At 38.4% G+C, this 20,533-nt stretch overlaps 2 protein-coding genes across 2 annotated transcripts; both read left to right on the top strand.

The window, feature by feature from the left end:
• The first annotated feature begins 7,818 nt into the window (after positions 1-7,818).
• LOC120188818 (gamma-tubulin complex component 4-like) lies at positions 7,819-11,481 on the top strand. The gene is made up of 13 exons (XM_039192211.1): positions 7,819-7,998; positions 8,247-8,416; positions 8,493-8,790; positions 8,877-9,013; positions 9,095-9,193; positions 9,302-9,422; positions 9,763-10,032; positions 10,132-10,212; positions 10,281-10,364; positions 10,479-10,565; positions 10,707-10,762; positions 10,849-11,001; positions 11,172-11,481. Exons 1-13 carry the CDS (start codon positions 7,840-7,842, stop codon positions 11,398-11,400), a joined length of 1,944 nt encoding a protein of 647 aa, XP_039048142.1. The 5' UTR covers positions 7,819-7,839; the 3' UTR covers positions 11,401-11,481.
• A 403-nt stretch (positions 11,482-11,884) lies between these two features.
• On the top strand, positions 11,885-12,959 carry LOC120188819 (gamma-tubulin complex component 4-like). The gene is made up of 4 exons (XM_039192212.1): positions 11,885-12,144; positions 12,288-12,441; positions 12,628-12,750; positions 12,837-12,959. Exons 2-4 carry the CDS (start codon positions 12,358-12,360, stop codon positions 12,897-12,899), a joined length of 270 nt encoding a protein of 89 aa, XP_039048143.1. The 5' UTR covers positions 11,885-12,144; positions 12,288-12,357; the 3' UTR covers positions 12,900-12,959.
• The last annotated feature ends 7,574 nt before the right edge of the window (positions 12,960-20,533 follow it).

Here is a 20,533-nt window from a genome sequence, read left to right on the forward strand (position 1 = left end):
TTCCAATTAATTAAATCAATTCATATTAACATGTTAATATTTTATTAATCAAATAATTAATTATACCAATATTTTTGAAATAGGAATAATAAAAAAGTGGCAGCGACTACTGGTAACAGGCTGGAGTGTTTGGCATAGGGTGATGTCGAAGGAATCATATCAGCCTTTCCGATCAGTTTCCCTTGATGCCTTTCTTCTTTAGTTCTCTGCCTCTGATTTTACAATTTATTTGTTTTCAAATTGCATGTGCTCAACTGGTAAAGATAATGTAAGGGTCGTTTGTTTACTGCTAAATGTAACCATTCAGTGCTGAATGTTGAACGGTTCAGCATTCAGCTTGTTTGATTCTCACCTCTGAATAAAGACTATGCTGAATGAAACATCAAAACACTGCTGAATGATTCAACATTAAAGTACATTCTGAATCATTAAGCACTCGGTATTTTACCATAATATCTATTTTTTTACATATTGTCTTATTAAACAATCATATCTTATAATATAATAGATCATTATGAAGGTAAAAATGAAAATATTCATACTTCAGATTGTACATTCAGAACCATTATCAAACAACATGTCACATTCAGAGCCAATTAATACAGAGCCTTTGAATCATTTAGGTCATTGAAACATTCAATGCTTAATCATTTTATTTTATCAAATATCCCCTAAATAATATTCACGTGCATTTACTATTTGACTTTATTATAATATTTTATTATATTCATAACATCAAAAATTAATTACTAGTTGAGTCATATATTAATATCGTGTGTATTAATAGAATTAAAAAATGAGGTGTACTCGTAAAAAATGTTATATATCAAAATATATAGGTATAATAATAAAATATGTCTCTAACATTAAATTAAATAGCCACTTTGGTTCTCCCAAAAAAAAAAGAACAAGAGCTAAAGTAACTATTTAGTTAAATGTTAGAGGCATTTTTATTAAAAATACTAAAAAAAAGTCAAAATAATTATTCTATCAAATATTAAAAGTATTTTTTTTCACCTTACATGGAATATATATTAACATATAATTTACAGGAAATATGAATATCTTTAGATAAATTAAATAAATATATGTAGTCGAAATTGTACGAGTTTAAACTAGTTGTCGATGAAAGGGAAGTCAGAAATTCACTAAAGAAAACATTCTAACGATCCCTCGTCTCTCTCGGAATCCATTATTGGTATACCTGAGTGTGAATAAAGGCAAAATAACATTTTTAAAAAATACATTACCCAACGTATATATTTCAATGTATGCCCAAAAGTCAACGCAATAAACAAAGAACTACTCCAAGTCAAACAAAATAGAAAACACAAACAAGACTTAGCTTACTTGATCTTATCTCAAAGCTCTTAAAGTATAGATTCAATTGATGGAGTAAACTTGAGTGAATTGTGAAGATCAATGCCTTACTCCTCTCGGTTCACTATTGCATAAATAACAATATGATAAGCAGCAATCCTTGATTCAACTGACTAGTCAACATCTCATCTAATTGAGGCAATACTGTTAGATTTTAAGCCCAAATCTGAAAGAGTGTGGCCCATAAGGTACCCAATCGAGAAATTACGCATCAGAGCCCTAATACTTATCTAAACCCTCACCGGTTCTCCCTATCAAACTATTCTGCGGCTGATTAAGACAGTTTGACCCTCGAAAAACCCCATTTTGCCTATCTTTGTTGTTGTTGTACGTCATTTGTCTGAGTTCTTTAGGACATTCCTTCTAGTTTTGCAGGGCTTAATTTTCCCTGTATTAACTGTTGTGCTTAGAAAAAAAATATTAATTACATGTTCTCATCAAGAAGAAGAGAGGGTTAAACATGTATCTGTTCCTATTCATTTGCCCGATTTCTCCCGAACTGTAGCTATGTCATAGGGAATCATACCTTTACAATACAATCTAGAAAAGTTTCAATCCAATTTCCCGAAATAGACTGAAGGGTATTTTCTAGTGTTTAAAAATGATTTCTTTGAATATAAAAAGTTAAAAATCACATCAAATATTATCCAAATTCATTAGACCTATCAATTGTGTGGGTCATTCCTTACACTTGAGAGTAGACCTATCGATTGGATAGGCTGTATTTGTTTTAGATTGGATTAAGTTTTTTTTTTCTTTTTTTGGTTTCGGTTGTCAGTTTAATTAGTATTGTGTTCAGGTCATTTTAAGGTATAGATAATATTTTGTTTAAATTATTTTGGATTCGAATTGTTTATATTCAGGCTATTGGAATGTAAGACTTACTTTTTCATCTGAGTCCATTCAGTTTTTTTTTTGTCATTTTAAATTTATTTGTTTTAGTTTTAAAATTTAAATAAATTCATGTTCAGAAAAGGTTGCACCTTTGCGTTCAACACGGCAACACGCAAAGCTTACGTGCACTCCTACATTATTCCCTTCACCTTCTTGCATCTACATGTTCTTCACCAAGGAGTTATCAAAATTTATAAAGAGAGGATGGTTAAATGGTGATACCCTCTACAAATTGTGTCCATAAGTGGAGGTCGGACTTGAGAAAAGGGACGAGATTCTTGATCCAAAGCCAAAGGCTAGGTACTGCTAGGGAAGAAAGAAGGAATGGTTTACACATCTTTTTCGGCAGTAGTGGGGGCGAGCCTGTGTTGAAAATTAATAAAACACATGGGCTGCTAAGGGGGCTGCTAAGGGGGGCTGCTGTAATTTTTTATCAATATTAGTCCTTAAGCTTCAGCTAAAATACCCTAGCTCATTTAGCTTCAAAATCATCCCAAAAATCATTTCTTTCTCCCAATACTAGAGAGCTTTCTTGTGAGTAGTGAGTGTTTTGTAAACACCTGTAAAATTTCTCTCTTAGTAAAAGATCTGCAGCAGTCCGGAGACGTAAGCAAAATTGGCTGAACTCCGTTATCAATTTTTCGGGTATTATTTTTCCGATTTTATTTCGCGTTCTCACTAATCTGGTTATAGGGAAATTACTTGTACTCAGTTTATTTCCTAACAACTGGTATCAGAGCTTTTGGTTGTGAATTTTGTCAATTTTCTGCGAGGTTACTATTCATTACTATTCACGTGAATAGTGAATTTCGTGAATAGTGAAATTCGGTCGGCGATACGAGTTTGTCGATGGAGGTGTTCTAATACACGGCGGTTCGCAGAAATTGTCAGAAACGATCCAAACGAAGCCAGATTCGAGTGGGAGCGATGGCTGCAGACGAAGGAAGGTGAAAATTGAAAAGTTCGATGGTGCGGACTTTGGCTTTTGGAAGATGCAGATCGAAGATTTTCTGTACCAGAAAATCTATATCAACCCCTCTCAGGAAAGCAACCAGAGGGCATGAAGGATGAAGATTGGGCTCTTCTCGACAGACAAGCCCTCGGAGTTATCCGACTGACGTTATCCCGAAATGTTGCTTTCAACATAGCAAAGGAAAAGACCACGGCAGGTCTTATGGCAGCTCTCTCCAGTATGTATGAGAAGCCATCGGCCTCAAACAAAGTTCACTTGATGAGGCGATTATTCAATTTGCGGATGACGGAAGGGGATCAGTGGCTCAACACCTGAATGAACTCAACACAATCACAACCCAGTTGAGTTCTGTAGAAATTGAATTCGATGATGAAGTTCGAGCTTTAATTCTCTTATCATCTCTACCAGACAGTTGGAATGCTACTGTTACAGCAGTTAGCAGCTCGTCGGGAAATAGTAAATTGAAATTCGACGATGTTCGGGATCTGGTACTGAGCGAAGAAATTCGACGGAGAGAATCGGGTGAAGCATCAACCTCCTCAGCCTTGCACACGGAGTCCAGAGGGAGAACTTCAGAAAGAAATTCAAATCGTGGCAGATCCAAATCCAGACGGGAAAAATCCAGAACGGGAAAGAAAGATTTTACCTGTTATAATTGTGGCAAGAAAGGTCACTTTAAAAGAGATTGCCGAGCACTGAAGAAAGATACCGGTGCACAGGAATCTGCCAACGTAACAGAGGAGACAGGTGATGCCATGATTCTAAGCGTCAACAGTCCGATTGAATCATGGATCTTGGATTCAGGGGCATCTTTCCACTCCACCCCATGCCAAGAAATCATGGAGAACTATATCAGTGGTGATTTTGGGAAGGTTCATCTTGCTGATGATGAAACCTTGAAGATCGTCGGAAAAGGAGATATCCGACTAAAGCTGCCAAACCAGACCACCTGGAAGCTGACAGGAGTGAGACATATTCCTGGCCTCAAAAGAAATCTGATTTCTGTTGGACAGCTTGATGGAGAAGGATATAGTACAACCTTTTCAGGTTGTGAATGGAAGATTTACCAAAGGAGCACTCGTCATTGCTCGTGGTAAAAAGACTGGTACTCTCTATGTAACCTCAAATTTAGAGAATATCATTGCAGTAGCAGATGCTGATGGAAAATCAAACCTATGGCACCAAAGGCTTGGCCATATGAGCGAGAAAGGAATGAAGATACTTCTGTCAAAAGGGAAGTTGCCGGATCTAAAGAATGTGGATGTCGGACTATGCGAGGATTGCATCTTTGGCAAACAAAAGAAAGTCAGTTTTGCAAAGATTGGCAAGGCACCCAAGGCAGAAAGGTTATAATTGATTCATACCGATGTATGGGGACCATCCCCAGTTCCATCTCTTGCAGGCTCACTATATTATGTCACCTTCATCGATGATTCAACAAGGAAGGTGTGGGTTTATTTTCTGAAGAAGAAATCAGAAGTCTTTGATACCTTCAGAAAATGGAAGGCCATGGTGGAAAATGAGACTGGTTTGAAAGTCAAGAGGTTGAGGTCTGACAATGGAGGAGAGTACAGAGACAGTAGATTCAGAGATTTCTGCGCAAACAATGGGATTAAGATGGAGAAAACAGTTCCCATAACACCGCAGCAGAATGGCGTAGCAGAGCACATGAACAGAACTCTGAATGAACGTGCTAGAAGCATGAGGATACATACCGGATTGCCCAAATTTCTATGGGCTGAAGCTATCAACACTGCAGCTTACCTGATCAACCGTGGGCCCTCTGTTCCTTTGGATGGCGGAATACCAGAGGAAGCTTGGAGCAAGAAAGAAATAAACCTTTCATACTTAAGAGTGTTTGGTTGTATTTCTTATGTACACATAGACTCTGCTGAAAGAAGTAAACTTGATGCTAAGTCCAACAAATGTGCCTTTGTTGGTTATGGCGATGATGAGTTCGGTTACCGGTTTTGGGACTACGAAAATCGAAAGATCATCAGAAGCAGAGACGTCATTTTCAATGAAAATGTGATGTACAAAGACAGGTCAACCGCAGAATCAAGTAATACCGAGGCTGAAACAAAGGAATTTGCTGAGTTCGAGGAGATTTCTGAAAATGATGTTCAGATCAGTCCTGAAGCAGTTCAAGAGGAAGAACCAGGCACACCAGAACTGAGACGCTCCTCCAGAATTCCTAAACCAACCCAACGGTATTCACCTTCTTTACACTACTTGTTGCTGACTGACAATGGTGAACCAGAGTGTTATGATGAAGCAATGCAAGTGGAGGATTCAGTCAAGTGGGAGTCTTCCATGAAAGATGAGATAGACTCGCTTATGTCAAATCAGACGTGGGAATTAGCTGAATTACCACCAGGCAAGAGAGCGCTCCATAACAAGTGGATTTACAGGATCAAAGAAGAGCACGATGGGAGCAAACGTTAAAAAGCAAGATTGGTTGTCAAAGGCTTTCAGCAAAAAGAAGGTATTGATTACAATGAAATTTTCTCTCCAGTCGTGAAACTGTCTACAATCAGACTAGTGTTGAAAATTGTAGCTGCAGAAAATTTACATCTTGAGCAGTTAGATGTAAAGACAGCTTTCCTTCATGGTGATTTGGAGGAAGAAATCTATATGAGGCAGCCAGAAGGCTTCATAGAGGCAGGCAAGAAAAACCTGGTATGCAGGTTGAAGAAGAGCTTGTATGGTTTAAAACAAGCTCCTAGACAGTGGTACAAGAAGTTCGATAGTTTCATGGGTAGCTGTGGTTTTACCAGATGCCAAGCAGATCATTGTTGCTACATCAAGAGGTTCAACAACAACTTCATTATTTTATTATTGTACGTTGATGACATGCTCGTTGCAGGCTCAGACATGCAAGAGATTATACACTTGAAGCAAAAATTGTCGAAGCAGTTTGCTATGAAGGATCTGGGCACTGCAAAGCAGATTCTTGGGATGAGGATCAAGAGAGACACAAATTCGGGGACTTTGATGTTATCACAGGCTGAGTACATCAACAAAGTACTCTCCAGGTTCAACATGCAAGATGCTAAACCAGTAAGTACACCTTTAGGTGTTCATTTCAGACTCTCCAAAGAACAGTCACCAAAGACGGAGGAAGAACGTGCACACATGGTGAAGGTGCCGTATGCCTCAGCAATTGGAAGTCTGATGTATGCCATGGTTGTACCAGACCAGATATTGCTCAAGCAGTGGGAGCTGTTAGCAGGTACATGAATAATCCAGGCAAAATACACTGGGAAGCAGTCAAATGGATCCTCAGATATCTGCGAGGTACCACAAACAAAGCACTTTGTTTCAAATGTGGAGATACGATACTGACAGGCTATGTAGATGCTGACTTAGCCGGAAATGTTGACATCAGAAGAAGCACTACAGGGTATGTCTATACTCTAGGAGGAACCGCAGTGAGTTGGGTTTCTCAACTACAGAAGATAGTTGCTCTCTCTACAACCGAAGCAGAATATGTCGCTGTTACGGAAGCCAGCAAAGAGATGGTCTGGCTCCAAAGTTTCTTGGAAGAGTTAGGCAAGAAACAAGAAAACAATGTCTTGTATTGCGACAGTCAAAGTGCTATCCATCTAGCGAAGAATCCGTCTTTTCATTCCAGGACGAAGCACATACAATTGAGATATCATTTTATCCGGTCTCTTCTGGAAGATGGGATTTTGAAACTTGAAAAGATTAGTGGAGCTCAAAATCCGGCAGACATGTTAACAAAGACGGTGACCACAGAAAAACTGAAGTTGTGTTCAGCTTCAGTTGGCATGCTAGAATAAAAGACCAGAAATGCTGCTGCATTGATCGAGGTGTGAAGACAGATTAAAATCAGTCTTCAAGTAGGAGATTGTTGAAAATTAATAAAACACATGGGCTGCTAAGGGGGGCTGCTAAGGGGGGGGGCTGCTGTAATTTTTTATTTTTTATAATAGGGTTAATTACAATATTAGTCCTTAAGCTTCAGCTATAAATACCCTAGCTCATTTAGCTTCAAAATCATCCCAAAAATCATTTCTTTCTCCCAATACTAGAGAGCTTTCTTGTGAGTAGTGAGTGTTTTGTAAACACCTGTAAAATTTCTCTCTTAGTAAAAGATCTGCAGCAGTCCGGAGACGTAAGCAAAATTGGCTGAACTCCGTTATCAATTTTTCGGGTATTATTTTTCCGATTTTATTTCGCGTTCTCACTAATCTGGTTATAGGGAAATTACTTGTACTCGGTTTATTTCCTAACAGCCTGCGATGGATAGGTTCTTAGAGTCTTCTTCTTTGTCTGCCTGTGCATTGGATCCTGCAAGTCTCCTACACACACAAACTTGATCGAGACTGCTAGTGGAATATGTAGCTTTTTCTGAAATCAAGGCCGACATGGTCGCTCCATCTCCAAAGCTTTACTTTGATCTCTCTTTTGCTTTGGCGTACGGTTCCACTATGATTGCATTGCATGGCATGCCATCCCCCATGACTTTTGCCTTTTTCTTTCTTTGGTAATGCTCCATGCGCCCAACATCATTCTCTCTCTGTTGCACTAGTTATAAATGTTTTCTTTTTTCTTCCTCAAACTCATTCATGGAAAAACGTTTTCAGCAGACGGATGGCTCCTTGTTGGAGAAGCAGGGCACGTGCAAAATCTGCCAATCCCCCTTACCCTTTTGGCTTTTGCACGTGCTCCCCTTCTCCAACTTGGGTTCCTCTTCTTCACCTCTTTACTGCATTGATTCATACCTTGTATTCTTGTAATGCAGTTGCAGAAATATACTGCTATTGTCACCCTTTAATGTTAGTAATAAACATTTTTTACTTAATGGCCCAAAACATTATATTGTGGGGATAAGACTGTGAGATGAGCCCGCGGTTTAACCGTTCCCGGGTTTTTGGAGGCTAACTAACTTGCACAGAAATTCAAATTGTTGGAGAAGCGTGACAGTCATATATTCTCATTGATTGTTTTCTTTTTTTTTTTTGTTTTGTAAAAGATGCTGCACGAGCTTTTATTAGCACTAGTTGGCTATACCGGCGATCTCATAATCGACGAGCGAGAGCACCAGAATTCTCTCGGCATTCACTTATACCCCGACGCCGCCATCTCTGGCCATCACTGCTTCAAGCTTGCTTCCGATGTCTCATTCATCGACCCCAGCGAAAGGTACTGTTCGCCCCCCCAACCCCTCAATTATTGTAAATATTCGAACTATTTTTAAACGACTGCTGTTGTTTCTCAGGGATCTTATTGAGAGGTTAGTGTCGCTAGGGTTTTACTACCGAGAGCTCGATCGTTTCACAACGAAATCCCGGAATTTAAGTTGGATAAGATCCGGTGGCGTTTTGCTTTCACCTTTGGATAGAGCTTCCGAGTTGTTCAATCATGGAACCGAGAACCCAAGTGTTTATCGCAGAGCCATTGCTAATGGGCTGGTGGAGGTACTCTCTGTTTATAAATCTGCTGTTCTTCAAATCGAGCAGAAATTGTTATCGGAAACCATGCCTGTTTTAGCAACTGTCAGTCAAGGCATTAATAAGGTCCGTTCACTGACATCTTTTTATCTCCTCTTTGTCCTTATTCTCTCAGTTTGTAAGCCTTTCTCTTCTATTTATATTCGTCGCAGTTCTTTGTTATTTTGCCACCTTTGTACGAACTTGTTCTAGAGATTGAGCGCGATGATTTACGTGGAGGAAAGCTGCTTAGCCTTTTACACAAACGGTTCCACTGTGGGGTGCCTGAATTACAGGCTTGCGTTCAAAGGTATTCACCGTATGTTGATCGTTTAGAAAATGCTAGGATCCTTGTGATCATCAGCTTGCTAAACTAATTACTCAACCACAGGCTTCTTTGGCATGGTCATCAAGTGTTGTATAATCAGCTTGCATCATGGATGGTTTATGGCGTTCTTCAAGATCAGCAAGGAGAATTTTTCATTAGAAGGCAAGACCAAACGAGATTCTTTTTTCCCTATGATCTTGCATGTACTTTCTTTCCTATTTGTGCATCTTCGCACCTTTGAAACTGGCTTGATAAACATAATACTTTCAGGCAGGAAGATCGAGATGTGGAGTATGGCTCATTTATCCCGGACACATCAGACAAACTTGCACGCTTGTCAGCTGATGATAAATCTGTAAGGGATTGGCACTTTGGCTTTCATATATTCCTGGTATTTTCTTTACTTAGAGCAACATTAATAGTTGAAGAATGTGGTCTGAAATGCCTTATACAACCTCATTTGAGCTTTTATTTAGTGTTAGTAGGAAAGTTTTCTCAGTTTATTTGGACTTATTGCTTAAGGTGATAGCTTTGGTAGATAAATAGGATTCTACTGGTGAATTTCAATGGGTAATTATTAAGAAACATGGTTGCATGTCAAAAAACCAGCAACCATGTTCTGTTACTGGAAATGAATCTCTAGATAAAAGAATTTGGTAGAGAATTCTTTTGAAATCTTTTTAGTTTTGTTGCTGTTGCAAGCTATTTCAACACTTAATGTTGTTTTGTAGGATATGCTCCCCGAGTATATCCCTATGCATGCTGCAGAGTCTATTCTGTTTGCCGGTAAATCCATTAGGATTCTCCGGAATCCAAGCCCTGGCTTCAAGTTTCAAGATGCTCTATATAATCAGGAGAAAGGAAAATGCTCTCAGAAGATTTATGGATCTGCAGGGCGTGATCCTTTCCCCAAGGATCCTATAAATGGAAAAATGATCGGAGAAGAATTTCTTCCGCAATCTGAGGCTGATAAGATTGAAACTATGCTTCAAGATCTAAAGGTTTTCTTCCACAATTATGTAGTTTTGACTGTATTGTATTCATTTATCTGCCTTTAAATGGTAGAAAACATTTCTTTATTGTGTATCTATTATATGTAGGAATCATCAGAATTTCACAAAAGATCATTTGAATGCTCGGTCGATTCCATCCGGGCTGTTGCAGCTACTCATCTTTGGCAGGTGATACATGCCAAACTTCCTAAATGGTATACTTCATGACTGTATTTAACTGAATTTGCTCTCTGCAGCTTGTGGTTGTACGTGCTGACTTGAATGGCCACCTGAAGGCTCTCAAAGACTATTTTCTTTTGGCGAAAGGAGACTTTTTCCAGGTAAAGAATGTAAAGCATCAATGGCCTTTGCCCCTGCACCCCCAACAAGATAAAATGATTTTATTTTCTTGCAATATGTAACCTGCATTTAATTCATATTTGTTATCATTCTAGTGTTTTCTTGAGGAGAGACGGCAGCTAATGTGCCTACTACCTCGTCCGTCAACCGCTGAAGCTGAGATTACAGTTCCATTTCAGTTGGTACAAGATACTAATAATTTCTCTGAAACCAAAATAAACATGACAATGAATTTAGTTATACTTTCTGAGTGTGTACAGACATGGCTTATTGAAGTTTCAATTTACATAACTTCATGTATGAATTCTTGGCTTGCATTTCAGGCAGCCATAAAGACCATTAGTGAGGGAGACAAATACTTCTTTAGATTATCTTTGCGGTAAGAACCTACTCAATTTGTCTTCAGTTACTTCCATTCTGGAAATTACTAGAGATATGTTCCTAATTATATTTTCCATCAATCAGGATGCCTTCATTTGGGGTCACAATGAAATCGTCCCAAGTAAATTTGTCAAATGGAAGTTCAGAGACATCAGTTGATGGTTGGGATGGTATTGCACTTGAATATTCTGTTGATTGGCCCTTACAGCTGTTCTTTACTCAAGAAGTTCTCTCCAAGTACGATTCAGTGGCTTCATGGATACCTTTTATCCGTCTGATTACTAAATATCCTTTAGGCATGAAACAGCCATTTCAAAACAAGGAATGATAAGTATACAAGTGATTAATGGGGTTTACTTATATTGTTAAAAGGCTTAATGTATTTGTTTATCCTAATTGTGCTCCAGGTACCGTGTACTTTTCCAGTACCTGCTGAGGCTCAAACGAACACAAATGGAATTGGAGAAATCCTGGGCATCTGTAATGCACCAGGATCACACAGATTTTGCCAAACACCGTAATGACCAGAAGAACTGCTCGACCTCTCAGCCACGAAGGCAGCGTTTAATTCCAATGTGGCACGTTAGAGAGCACATGGTGTTTTTAATCAGAAATCTTCAATTTTATATCCAATAGTATAAAGTTCAAATCAAGTGTCTGCAAAATTCTTCCTGAAATGCCAACAACTTGTTGGCTTAGAGGCAAGATTCATGTTGTGTGGCATGAGAGCTGGGATTCATCCTTACTGCTCCACTAATTATCAAAAGGAAAACCTTTCTTGAGATTTTCTATCAAAGAAAGAAAGGGATTTTGTTTTACATGCTCTGCATTCTGAATGAGTTTGTCCATTATTGATCGTATTGACCAATATTCTTGTGCTAGTTTCTGACAAATTTCATATTGAAGAGTTGGAAAAATCATCAAATGCAGTCTTTGATGATGTCTTCTGTGTTGTGTCATAGGTTGAGCATAGAATTCAAACCCATGAATCACTTTAAACACTAATATCATGGATACTAGTGGAAATAAGTTGAGGGAAGGGTTACTTGGCTTGGACAATCAGTTATCAACATTTCTAAAAGAGTCTATATGGTTTGACCTGACAGATTCTGATAGTTTCGAGTTTTGTAAAATGCTCGTAAATGACGTTGAGAGTGGAATACCTAATATTTGATAACAGTTTGGTTGTTAGTCACTTGTTCAGTGCACAGATGTCTTATTTTCTTTTTCTATTAAAATTTTATAATCCTGTTAGTCTTTAATATCAGAGATGTTATATTTTCTGGTTTAGGTAGATGTGATAGAATCTCAATGGACAGTTTTGCAATCCCACATTCAAAATTCTCATGACTTCGCTGAACTTGTGGGTTCCCATCAAGAGTAAGTGGGATGAGTTGTTTGTTCTGGCATCCATCTTTTGAATTTTCATAAGTAAGCCAGTAAATTATCTGCCAGTTCTTTTGGTTTGTCTTTATGAACATTGATGATTTGCTAAATACTTGAATGTGCTTACATGTTTACAGGTATTTATCAGCCTTGTTTTCTCAGTCTTTCTTGGACATTGGGTCAGTGTCAAGGATTCTGGGAAGTATCATGATGCTTTGCCTTCAGTTCTGCAGGAACATTGAGAAGCAAGAAAGCAGTGAAAACACAACTGAACTAGAACGGATAACAGAGGTAAACCCAACTGTGGCATTTCATATATATATGCTTTATGTATGGAAGCGAAATTAGAGAATTATACGAGAATTTAAATTTTCAGGAGAAATACCCCTTCATCTATCCGTGTTGGCAACACAAGAATGAAGTAAGCTTTAACTAGATATATTAATCCATGACACTATTGTTAACCATTTTATTCAGGAATTTAACAAGAAATCCAATTCCTTGTATACCATACTGCGGAGTAGAAGGCTTGGTGGAAGCCAGCGAGCTCCGTTTCTAAGACGTTTCCTTCTGCGTATGAATTATAATTCCTTCTTTGAGGTAATTTCTGATCTGCCTGACCAGTCTTTCAAATATTGAAAAACTTAGCCTATCTCCTGCTACTGCATTCTTCATGTCTTCAACAGGCAACCGCAAGGGGTGTGCTGAATGTTGTTAGACCACGCCCATCCAATCACAATAGCATCTAATAATATCAAATTCATTATCTTTTGATAACTGCATGTTGACTGCACTGCCTACGCTTCACTCTTATGGTGGAACATAGCATTCACAGTTGGTTTTTTATCGTGCTCCTGCATTTATTATCTTTAACCCGTATCAACGTGTGCTTTTTCTTTTTTTAATAAATTTCGTTCGGTTTTTGGCCCATTAGATGATATCAATATAAAAAAAATCGTATGTAAACCCTATTATACAGGCAAAGGCATACCTTTCAAAATACGCCGTTTAGAAGACTCTTCCACGTCAACATGTCGAAAGGATGTTATTTTCACCAATAATATTATTTGAGTGTCATTTCAATAAAAAATTAAATAATTATATTATTCTAATAAATTAGCCTCTTATTGAGGTAAATTAATATATTAATTATAATAAGAGAAAATAACCTCAGTGACCGAAAATTCCTTATAATATACGATTTTAACCAACTTTTTTACGATTTGCCAAAATGACCAACAAAATCGCAATGCGATCTCTAAATCGCAACGCGATCTCCATTATCGCAATTCAGTTTTCAGATTCGCAATGCGATTTTGACCATCGCATTGCGATTTTCGAAATCCGCATTGCGATTTTAGATAATCGCAATGCGAATATGTAAATCGCAACGCGATTCTGACTATCGCAACGCGATTCGGACTATCGCATCGCGATAATACGTGATCGCAACGTGATTTTGACTATCGCAACGCGATTCTGACTATCGCAACGCGATTCTGACTAACGCATCACTGAATTTCAAATTCGCAACAGGTTTTAGTTTCACAACACAAATGGGTATATAACTACTACGCATCAGCATCAACTCATAACCTAAATCCCTAAATCGCAACTCATTCCATCTCCATCTATCACTCTCTCCGGCGACATCCGTTCCTATATCCAACGACATCCTTCCCCATCCGGCAACAGGTTTTAGTTTCGCAGCTCGTTTGTTTAGTAAATTAATTTACAATAATGAAATCATCTAATGTTGATCATGTTTAGATAGATTTGTGTTTTGGAGGGTCATGGGAGAATGTTCATGGTGTTTTACAATATATGCCTTTACTCATGAATCTTCAACTAAAACTGTCATTAAAAAAGTTAACATATGAAACTCTAATGTTACGTGCTGCAAATAAATTGAATTTAGAGCCCTTAAGTGGATTTAGGCTATCTTATCAGAGAAAAGGTAAAGTTTATTTGTTAACCGACAATGAAGATGTTGAACGATTCATTGCTTACATTAGTGTTTCGCAAGATGATGTTACATTGTATGTTGTTGAACCTAGAAGTAGTGAAGTTGGGTCAGTAGCGGGTAGTAATCAACTAAGTTTTTCAACCCCAGTTTATGGTGCTCAAAATTTAATGGTTCCACCACAATTTCATCACCAAGCAAATTTTGTTTCACCACATTTCCAATACCAAACACAATCTCAAAACCCACAACCTTTCCCTAATCCAAATCCCAATCAACTTTCAGCACCAAATTCCGATTTTCGTATTAACCAGTTAGACGATTATGAGCCAATAGAAAAAATTGTGAGTACTAGTCGGTATTCGGAATTTGATCTTGGTCAATACCCGGACTTTGATCTTGGTCAATACTCGGATTTTGATGATGTTTCAGAAGAAGAAACAGACCCTACGTGTAATGATTTTGATATTGGTCAATACCCGAATTTTGATGATGAAACAGCTGTTGTCGAGGAAGATGTTGTTGATGATAATGAGGAGAAAGTTACGACTGTGAATGAACATGTTGAACATCCATTCTGTAATTCATATAACCCTGAAGAAGAAAAAGAAGAAGAAGAAATCCCCGAAGAAAAGTCCCCGAAGAAAATGCCACGGGAGTATAACTGGAATATACCAGAATTACTTCAGATACCGGAAAAAGAGTTGGTAAAAATAGCAGTTGATTGTTACACAAAAATTATTCGTATCAAGAAAGTGTAGATGCTCGTTTCTGTCCGGGGCCAAGTCGGAGCAGACCCGAAGCAACGAGAGCCCAGATGAGCCCAAACCAGATGAAGGTCCAGCTCAAGACCAATTGACAACAGTTGGATGCAGAAAAAGAAAGAGATCGAGGTTGGTTTTTAGCAGTTGAAATAATTAGATAATGGGGAATTAAAAAACTGTAAATAGTCAATTTTGAGAGGCATTAACCATTGGGAATCAACACAAAAAGGGGGGGACGAGCAAAAATTAAAGGGCAAAAAAAAAACAGAGGAGAAATTGGTAGCCATTCCTAACCATTAACACACATCAAAAAAGAGAGAGAGAGAGATTCCAATCAAAAAAAATACCCATTCAAGCATATTTATTTAGCTGATAATGAGATAATGTAACCCTTACTTACCGGAGTTGAAGAGGAGAACCGCCACGTCGCTTGTATCCTCATTCCAGTCATCGAGGAGATCACGCATAAGAAAAGTCCCAAGGAATCTCACCGTTGTATGCATAAACTGAAGAAGCAAAATAAAGTAATTTTCTATCGGTACTTCGATTTCCAATATTTCTTTATGTGTTCTTATTTTCAAGCAAATGAAAGATATGAGAAAAGAAAAAGTTTAGTTCGTTACCTTTTTTAATTCTGTCTTTACCAAGTATAAGGAAACCGAGAGTTCTGGTTGTTCTTGGTTCTGCATTGTTCCATTGGTCGTTTAAGAGGGAGATCGATGAGGTTTAAAAAGGTTTGGTTAGGTTTAGTTTTAGTTTTGGCCTTGGTGGTCGTTGTGTGTGGTGGCCGTAGCTTCTATGGCTGTTGGGGTAGCCAGTCGTGTAGGGTTGCGCTTGGAGAAGCGCCGTTCGTGAAGGAGAGTGTTAGAGAGAAGAGTTTTGGTTCCTCATCGGAACCAACTGCAAGTAGTGAACACAGCAGCTTTGTGTTGTTGAGAGAAAGAGATAGAGAAGATGAGAGGTTCGGCCATGGAGTGTTTGGGGTAGCCAGTCGGGTATGGTGGCTCAAGGAGAGGACGTTGTTGTTGGCTAGAGGTTTGGTCTGGGTTTCGTCGGACCACGGTGGCCGAGGCTTTAGGTGAGCATGGGAAAAGGTGAAATTTTGGCCGAGTTTGAGCATGAAGAAGATGAGTGGAGAGTTGCAGTGTGCGATCGTGGGGAAGAAGAAGGGAGAGATAGAGAAGAAGAGAGGAACGGCTGGGTTGAGAGTTTAGGATTAGGTTTAGTTTATAATTAGAATTTATATTAGAAATGTTAGGGTTAATTATTCGTAAGTCATCGTCTTTTAGGAGTTATTAGCGCGAGGTCTAGTATATTTAGCTTAGTATATTTTAGTCCTCGATTAGAATCTTTTAGTTCTCATATTTTTCGCGTATTTGATTTCATCCTTAATTAGTAATATACTTAAAATTTGTTTTTTAGACATTTCACTCTTAATTTTCGCATGTTTCGTTTTAGTCCATGTTTAAGTTTCTTATGTGTATGTATGTATGATTAGTTATGATTCATTTAGGGTGTATGTTTATCCTAGGTTTGAATGATGGCGATATGTGTGCATATGTTATTATACGGTTCATAAGCATGGATTTAGAATCTTTACATGACATCATTTTGGTATAATTTGCATGATAGCCTCATTTGCATAACTTGACCTATTACATAATCGGACTAAGGGTAATATACTTTTAATTTAAAATTGTATTAAGTGGGCAGTCATAACTGATTTGAGGTCCGCTTTTAACGATTTTAAAATAAAAGTGTATCCCGAAAGTGAAACCTAAAAATTGATCCATCACACTAAAATTTGGGAACGAGAGAAAAAGAAATGTTCGTTTATTTAAATATATCGAGAAAAGGTTGTTATATCTTTAAGATCTGGTCTCGATATTTGTAAATAATCGAACATTCTTTATCTTTCTAAAATGACTTGGTAATTTTAATTTAATTCGTTTGAGTATTCTTGAATGTTTTAAATTTACATTTTTGTTTTATGGGATCAAAAATCAAATTAAGTTCGAATTTGTAAAGTTCATTGCAAAAACGTTAATTAATCGATTAGGTACCGATTTAGGGCGTTGTGGGGGTACTAATCCTTCCCCACACGTAACTGACTCCCGAACTCAGATTTTGGTAACGCAGACCTCAATTTGTTGTTTTAATTAAAATTAATTTTTATTTAAAATGACAAAGCATTTTTGGGTGCCCAATCACACCCTAATCAAAGATTGGTGGCGACTCTTTGAACCGTATTTTTCGATCATAAAGGAAATCCAAAAATTTTCGAAACGAGGGGTCTTTTAAATCGCATTTGTTTTTTAAATTAAAAAGAGATAATTAAGAATTAATGTGGTTTTTTAAAATCTCTACATTTTTTCACCCTTCAAGAAAAAATCGTTTCGACAGCTTGGCGACTCCACTGGGGACCTTTTTTAGAGAGTCAAGCCGATAGTCGATTAATTAATTGTCTTTGCAATTGAAAATTACAAATCCGTTTTAATTTGATTTTTGATCCATTGTTTGGTTTTTAAATTTTTATTTGTTTGTATTTTGATTTCTTTAATTTAATTTGATTGACAATTAAATAGTTGTACTAATCTGGTTGCTAATGGTTTCAGATTAATTGTGTGAATTTAGGAAATTTTGAGTGTTTTTATTGTGTTTTTTGCTTTTCCTCACACACTGCACAGTTGCATTATCATAACATGAGCTAAAACCCCGCTCTGTCCTATTTAAGTAGGAGTGAGAGACTATGCCCTCGTGTGGTTTTCACCCCCGCATGGGATAGTGGATCGCTCCTGGAGCTCACGCCTTATGGTCCTCGTGTGTTCCCTCGAAATTGAACTCAATCCCCTAAAGCCTATGATGGGCCAGGATTGAGGGTTTGGCAGCCTAAGGGGGCACCGACAAGGACAATTCGAGAACCTATTACTTTAGAACCGAACCCAGCATATAGTGAATATAGAGCCCGAACTTAGGTTGAGCCAAACCCGAGCCTTAAGAATCCCGTGAGGAGGGTACACAAGGAAAAGCTTTTTTCGAGTCATTTATTTTCGTTTTTTCGAATAAATGCATGCGAATTAGATATCATGCGGTTAGGTTTATTTTTCGAACAAGTATGCGAATTAGATATCATGCGGTTAGGTTTTCTTTTTGTGAATAACGAGGCATGGGGTATATATCATGTTGGGTAGGATCTGATAAAGCATGATTGGGTAGTCAGCATATGTGGGTAGGATTTTTGAACAAATTATTATCCTGAATTAATTGCTCCATGTTTACTAACCGATCTTTTGTTGTTTTTGCCTTGTTTCTTTTCTGTTTTGCATTGCATTGTCCATTACATGGTGTTGATTTGGGGTCGATGTCCATATAGAAGGCCAGTAATATGGAACGAACGGTTCAGAAATAGGTTGAGGACAATGCAGATGTTTGAGGTGGTCGGAACAGTCCCAATTGACCAATAGAGACAGCGTGATGCCTAGATACGTATCGGAGTTATTCGGTTATACTCACATCAACGTGCGTCAGAATGATCTAAGTGAGCTAAAGGAGATATGGGGAAGATGGGAAGCAGCCGATAAGGAGATGTTTTATCAGTTGTACGGCGATATTCCTTATCTTCTGGATGTTCCTATTGACAGAAATCTGTTTAGAGCATTGGCGCAGTTCTGGAATCTGACTTATAGCTGTTTCACATTTGGTAGAGTAGACCTGACACCAACAATAGAGGAGTATCAAGCATTGGTCCGTTGTCCGAGGTCCCAGATAGATAGAATATATACCAAACTGCCAGTCACTCCTTCATTTAAGAAGAAATTACTATTGATGACCGTAATGAGTGAAGATTGGGTAATCAGAAACATTAAGAAGAAGGGAGACAGTGAGTGCATCTCTTGGGCTGCTCTGAAAGAAGTAATTGCTCATCATCCTGATAAGAGAAAGAAGCTTGACTTGTTTGCTTTAGGGATTTATGGGCTTGTTATTTTTCCAAAAGTGTTAGGATATGTAGACGTATCAGTTGTTGACCTGTTTGAAAGATTAGACAAGCGCGTGGATCCTGTTCCAGCTATTCTAGCTGAGACGTTCCGGTCTTTAAGTTCTTGTAGGCGCGAGGGAGAAGGACGCTTTATAGGATGTGCGCCTTTGCTGCTAATATGGATTCTGAGTCATTTCAAACATGTTGAAAGAGCACCAGGACGAGTATTTCTAGACGGTTTCTCACCTTTGAAGGATTTTCTTTCTAAAGAGTGGCCTGGGGGTTTTACCGAAGAAAAATGGATGGTCATCTTCAAAGATATCAGGGATGGAGATATTTTGTGGCGAGCTTCGTGGAATACCTCTTCGGATATACTTTACCGATGTGGAGAGCGAGATTGGGTTCCTTTGCCAGGTATATGGGGTTCTGTTGGGTATGCTCCGCTACTAGTTTCCAGACAGTATGGGTCAAGGCAGTTCATTCCAGCCACATGGGACTTGGTAGGGTCGGATTTTGCATTCAAAGGAGATCAGTATAAGGGTAAAGTTAAAGGGGTTGCTGAGGCCTGGAAGCAAACTCGTCGCGTGAAATTGTTTACCTATGATCTCGAGCTGTCTCAAGAGTACGAGCAGTGGAGAAGCGGTCGAGTAAATGACAATATCCCGATGGTGAATCCTGAAAATATTCAGCCGGTGGAGGAACAGTTGAGAGTGGTTCCATCTCCATTAGAGTTAGCCAAGCGCGATTTCGAAGCAGAACGGAGACAATGGAGAATGACTTTGCAGAAGCTAGAAGATGAAGTGTATCAAAATGGATTGGAGATTGACATTCAGAAGAGTAGAGCAGATCGAATTGAAAAAGTAGAGAAGCAACTTCGGCTAGACTTTGACGATCTTCGGTCAACTTATCAGCGAATGGTAAAAGCTCAAGTAGGTTCTAGCTCGAGTAAGTCTGTCGAATTGAGGCAAGAGGTGGCGAGCCTCAAAAGAGTAGCCGGAGAGAGTCAAGAAGAGCTCAAGCAAAGCAGGCACCAAGTTAAGATTTTATTGAAGGAAAATAATTCTTTAGAGCAGCGGTTACAAGAGAGTCAAGCCCAGAATGAGAAGTTGAAGGGGAAAATTTCAAGTTTAGAGACTGCATTACGACGATACCGAAGCGGGGAAGGTAGCTCGAGCCGTGGGGAGGTTGAAAGTTTGAAGAGACAAGTGAGCGAGCTTGAAGCCATGGTTCAAGAGTTTCAGAGGCAAGCAAGTGAGTTATCGATAGTTCCCTATGAGGGGGATATACAATGGCGTTTTTGATGGGAGCGAGCTCAAGCGAGAGTTAAGCAAAGAGAGGACTTTATTGCTTGTTACCTAGAACACGCGCGAGGAATAGCTCAATATTTGGTCATTCTATCTGAGGAAGCTGCTGATGTAACTGAAGAACTGGATCCAGAGGCTGAAGAAAATCAGAAGATTGTAGAGTTACTAGCACACGTACAAGAAATAGGAGAGATGGTGCAAATTTATTTGTGATCTGTTTCAACTTTGTACTTGAACTTCGTTCTAATATAAAGAGTTATTCTAAGGAGTCGTTCCAGGATCAACACCCTGCATTTTGCATATGCATTTTTAATGCATTTAATTTTTGCATCGCATTTTATTCATTCATAATCATATGTTTCATATTCATTAATAA

Source organism: Hibiscus syriacus, unplaced genomic scaffold, assembly GCF_006381635.1.
Source record: "Hibiscus syriacus cultivar Baekdansim isolate YM2019G1 unplaced genomic scaffold, ASM638163v2 tig00116951_pilon, whole genome shotgun sequence".
NCBI lineage: Eukaryota > Viridiplantae > Streptophyta > Magnoliopsida > Malvales > Malvaceae > Hibiscus > Hibiscus syriacus.

Excerpts from the sequence above, each read along its gene's own strand:
- LOC120188818 (XM_039192211.1), top strand. The coding sequence starts at position 7,840 with ATGGAAAAACGTTTTCAGCAGACGGATGGCTCCTTGTTGGAGAAGCAG. Across the intron at positions 7,999-8,246 it reads ACTGCATTGATTCATACCTT|ATGCTGCACGAGCTTTTATT; the intron begins GTATTCTTGTAA and ends GTTTTGTAAAAG. Across the intron at positions 9,014-9,094 it reads TTACAGGCTTGCGTTCAAAG|GCTTCTTTGGCATGGTCATC; the intron begins GTATTCACCGTA and ends ACTCAACCACAG.
- LOC120188819 (XM_039192212.1), top strand. The coding sequence starts at position 12,358 with ATGATGCTTTGCCTTCAGTTCTGCAGGAACATTGAGAAGCAAGAAAGC. Across the intron at positions 12,442-12,627 it reads AACTAGAACGGATAACAGAG|GAATTTAACAAGAAATCCAA; the intron begins GTAAACCCAACT and ends CATTTTATTCAG. Across the intron at positions 12,751-12,836 it reads ATTATAATTCCTTCTTTGAG|GCAACCGCAAGGGGTGTGCT; the intron begins GTAATTTCTGAT and ends TGTCTTCAACAG.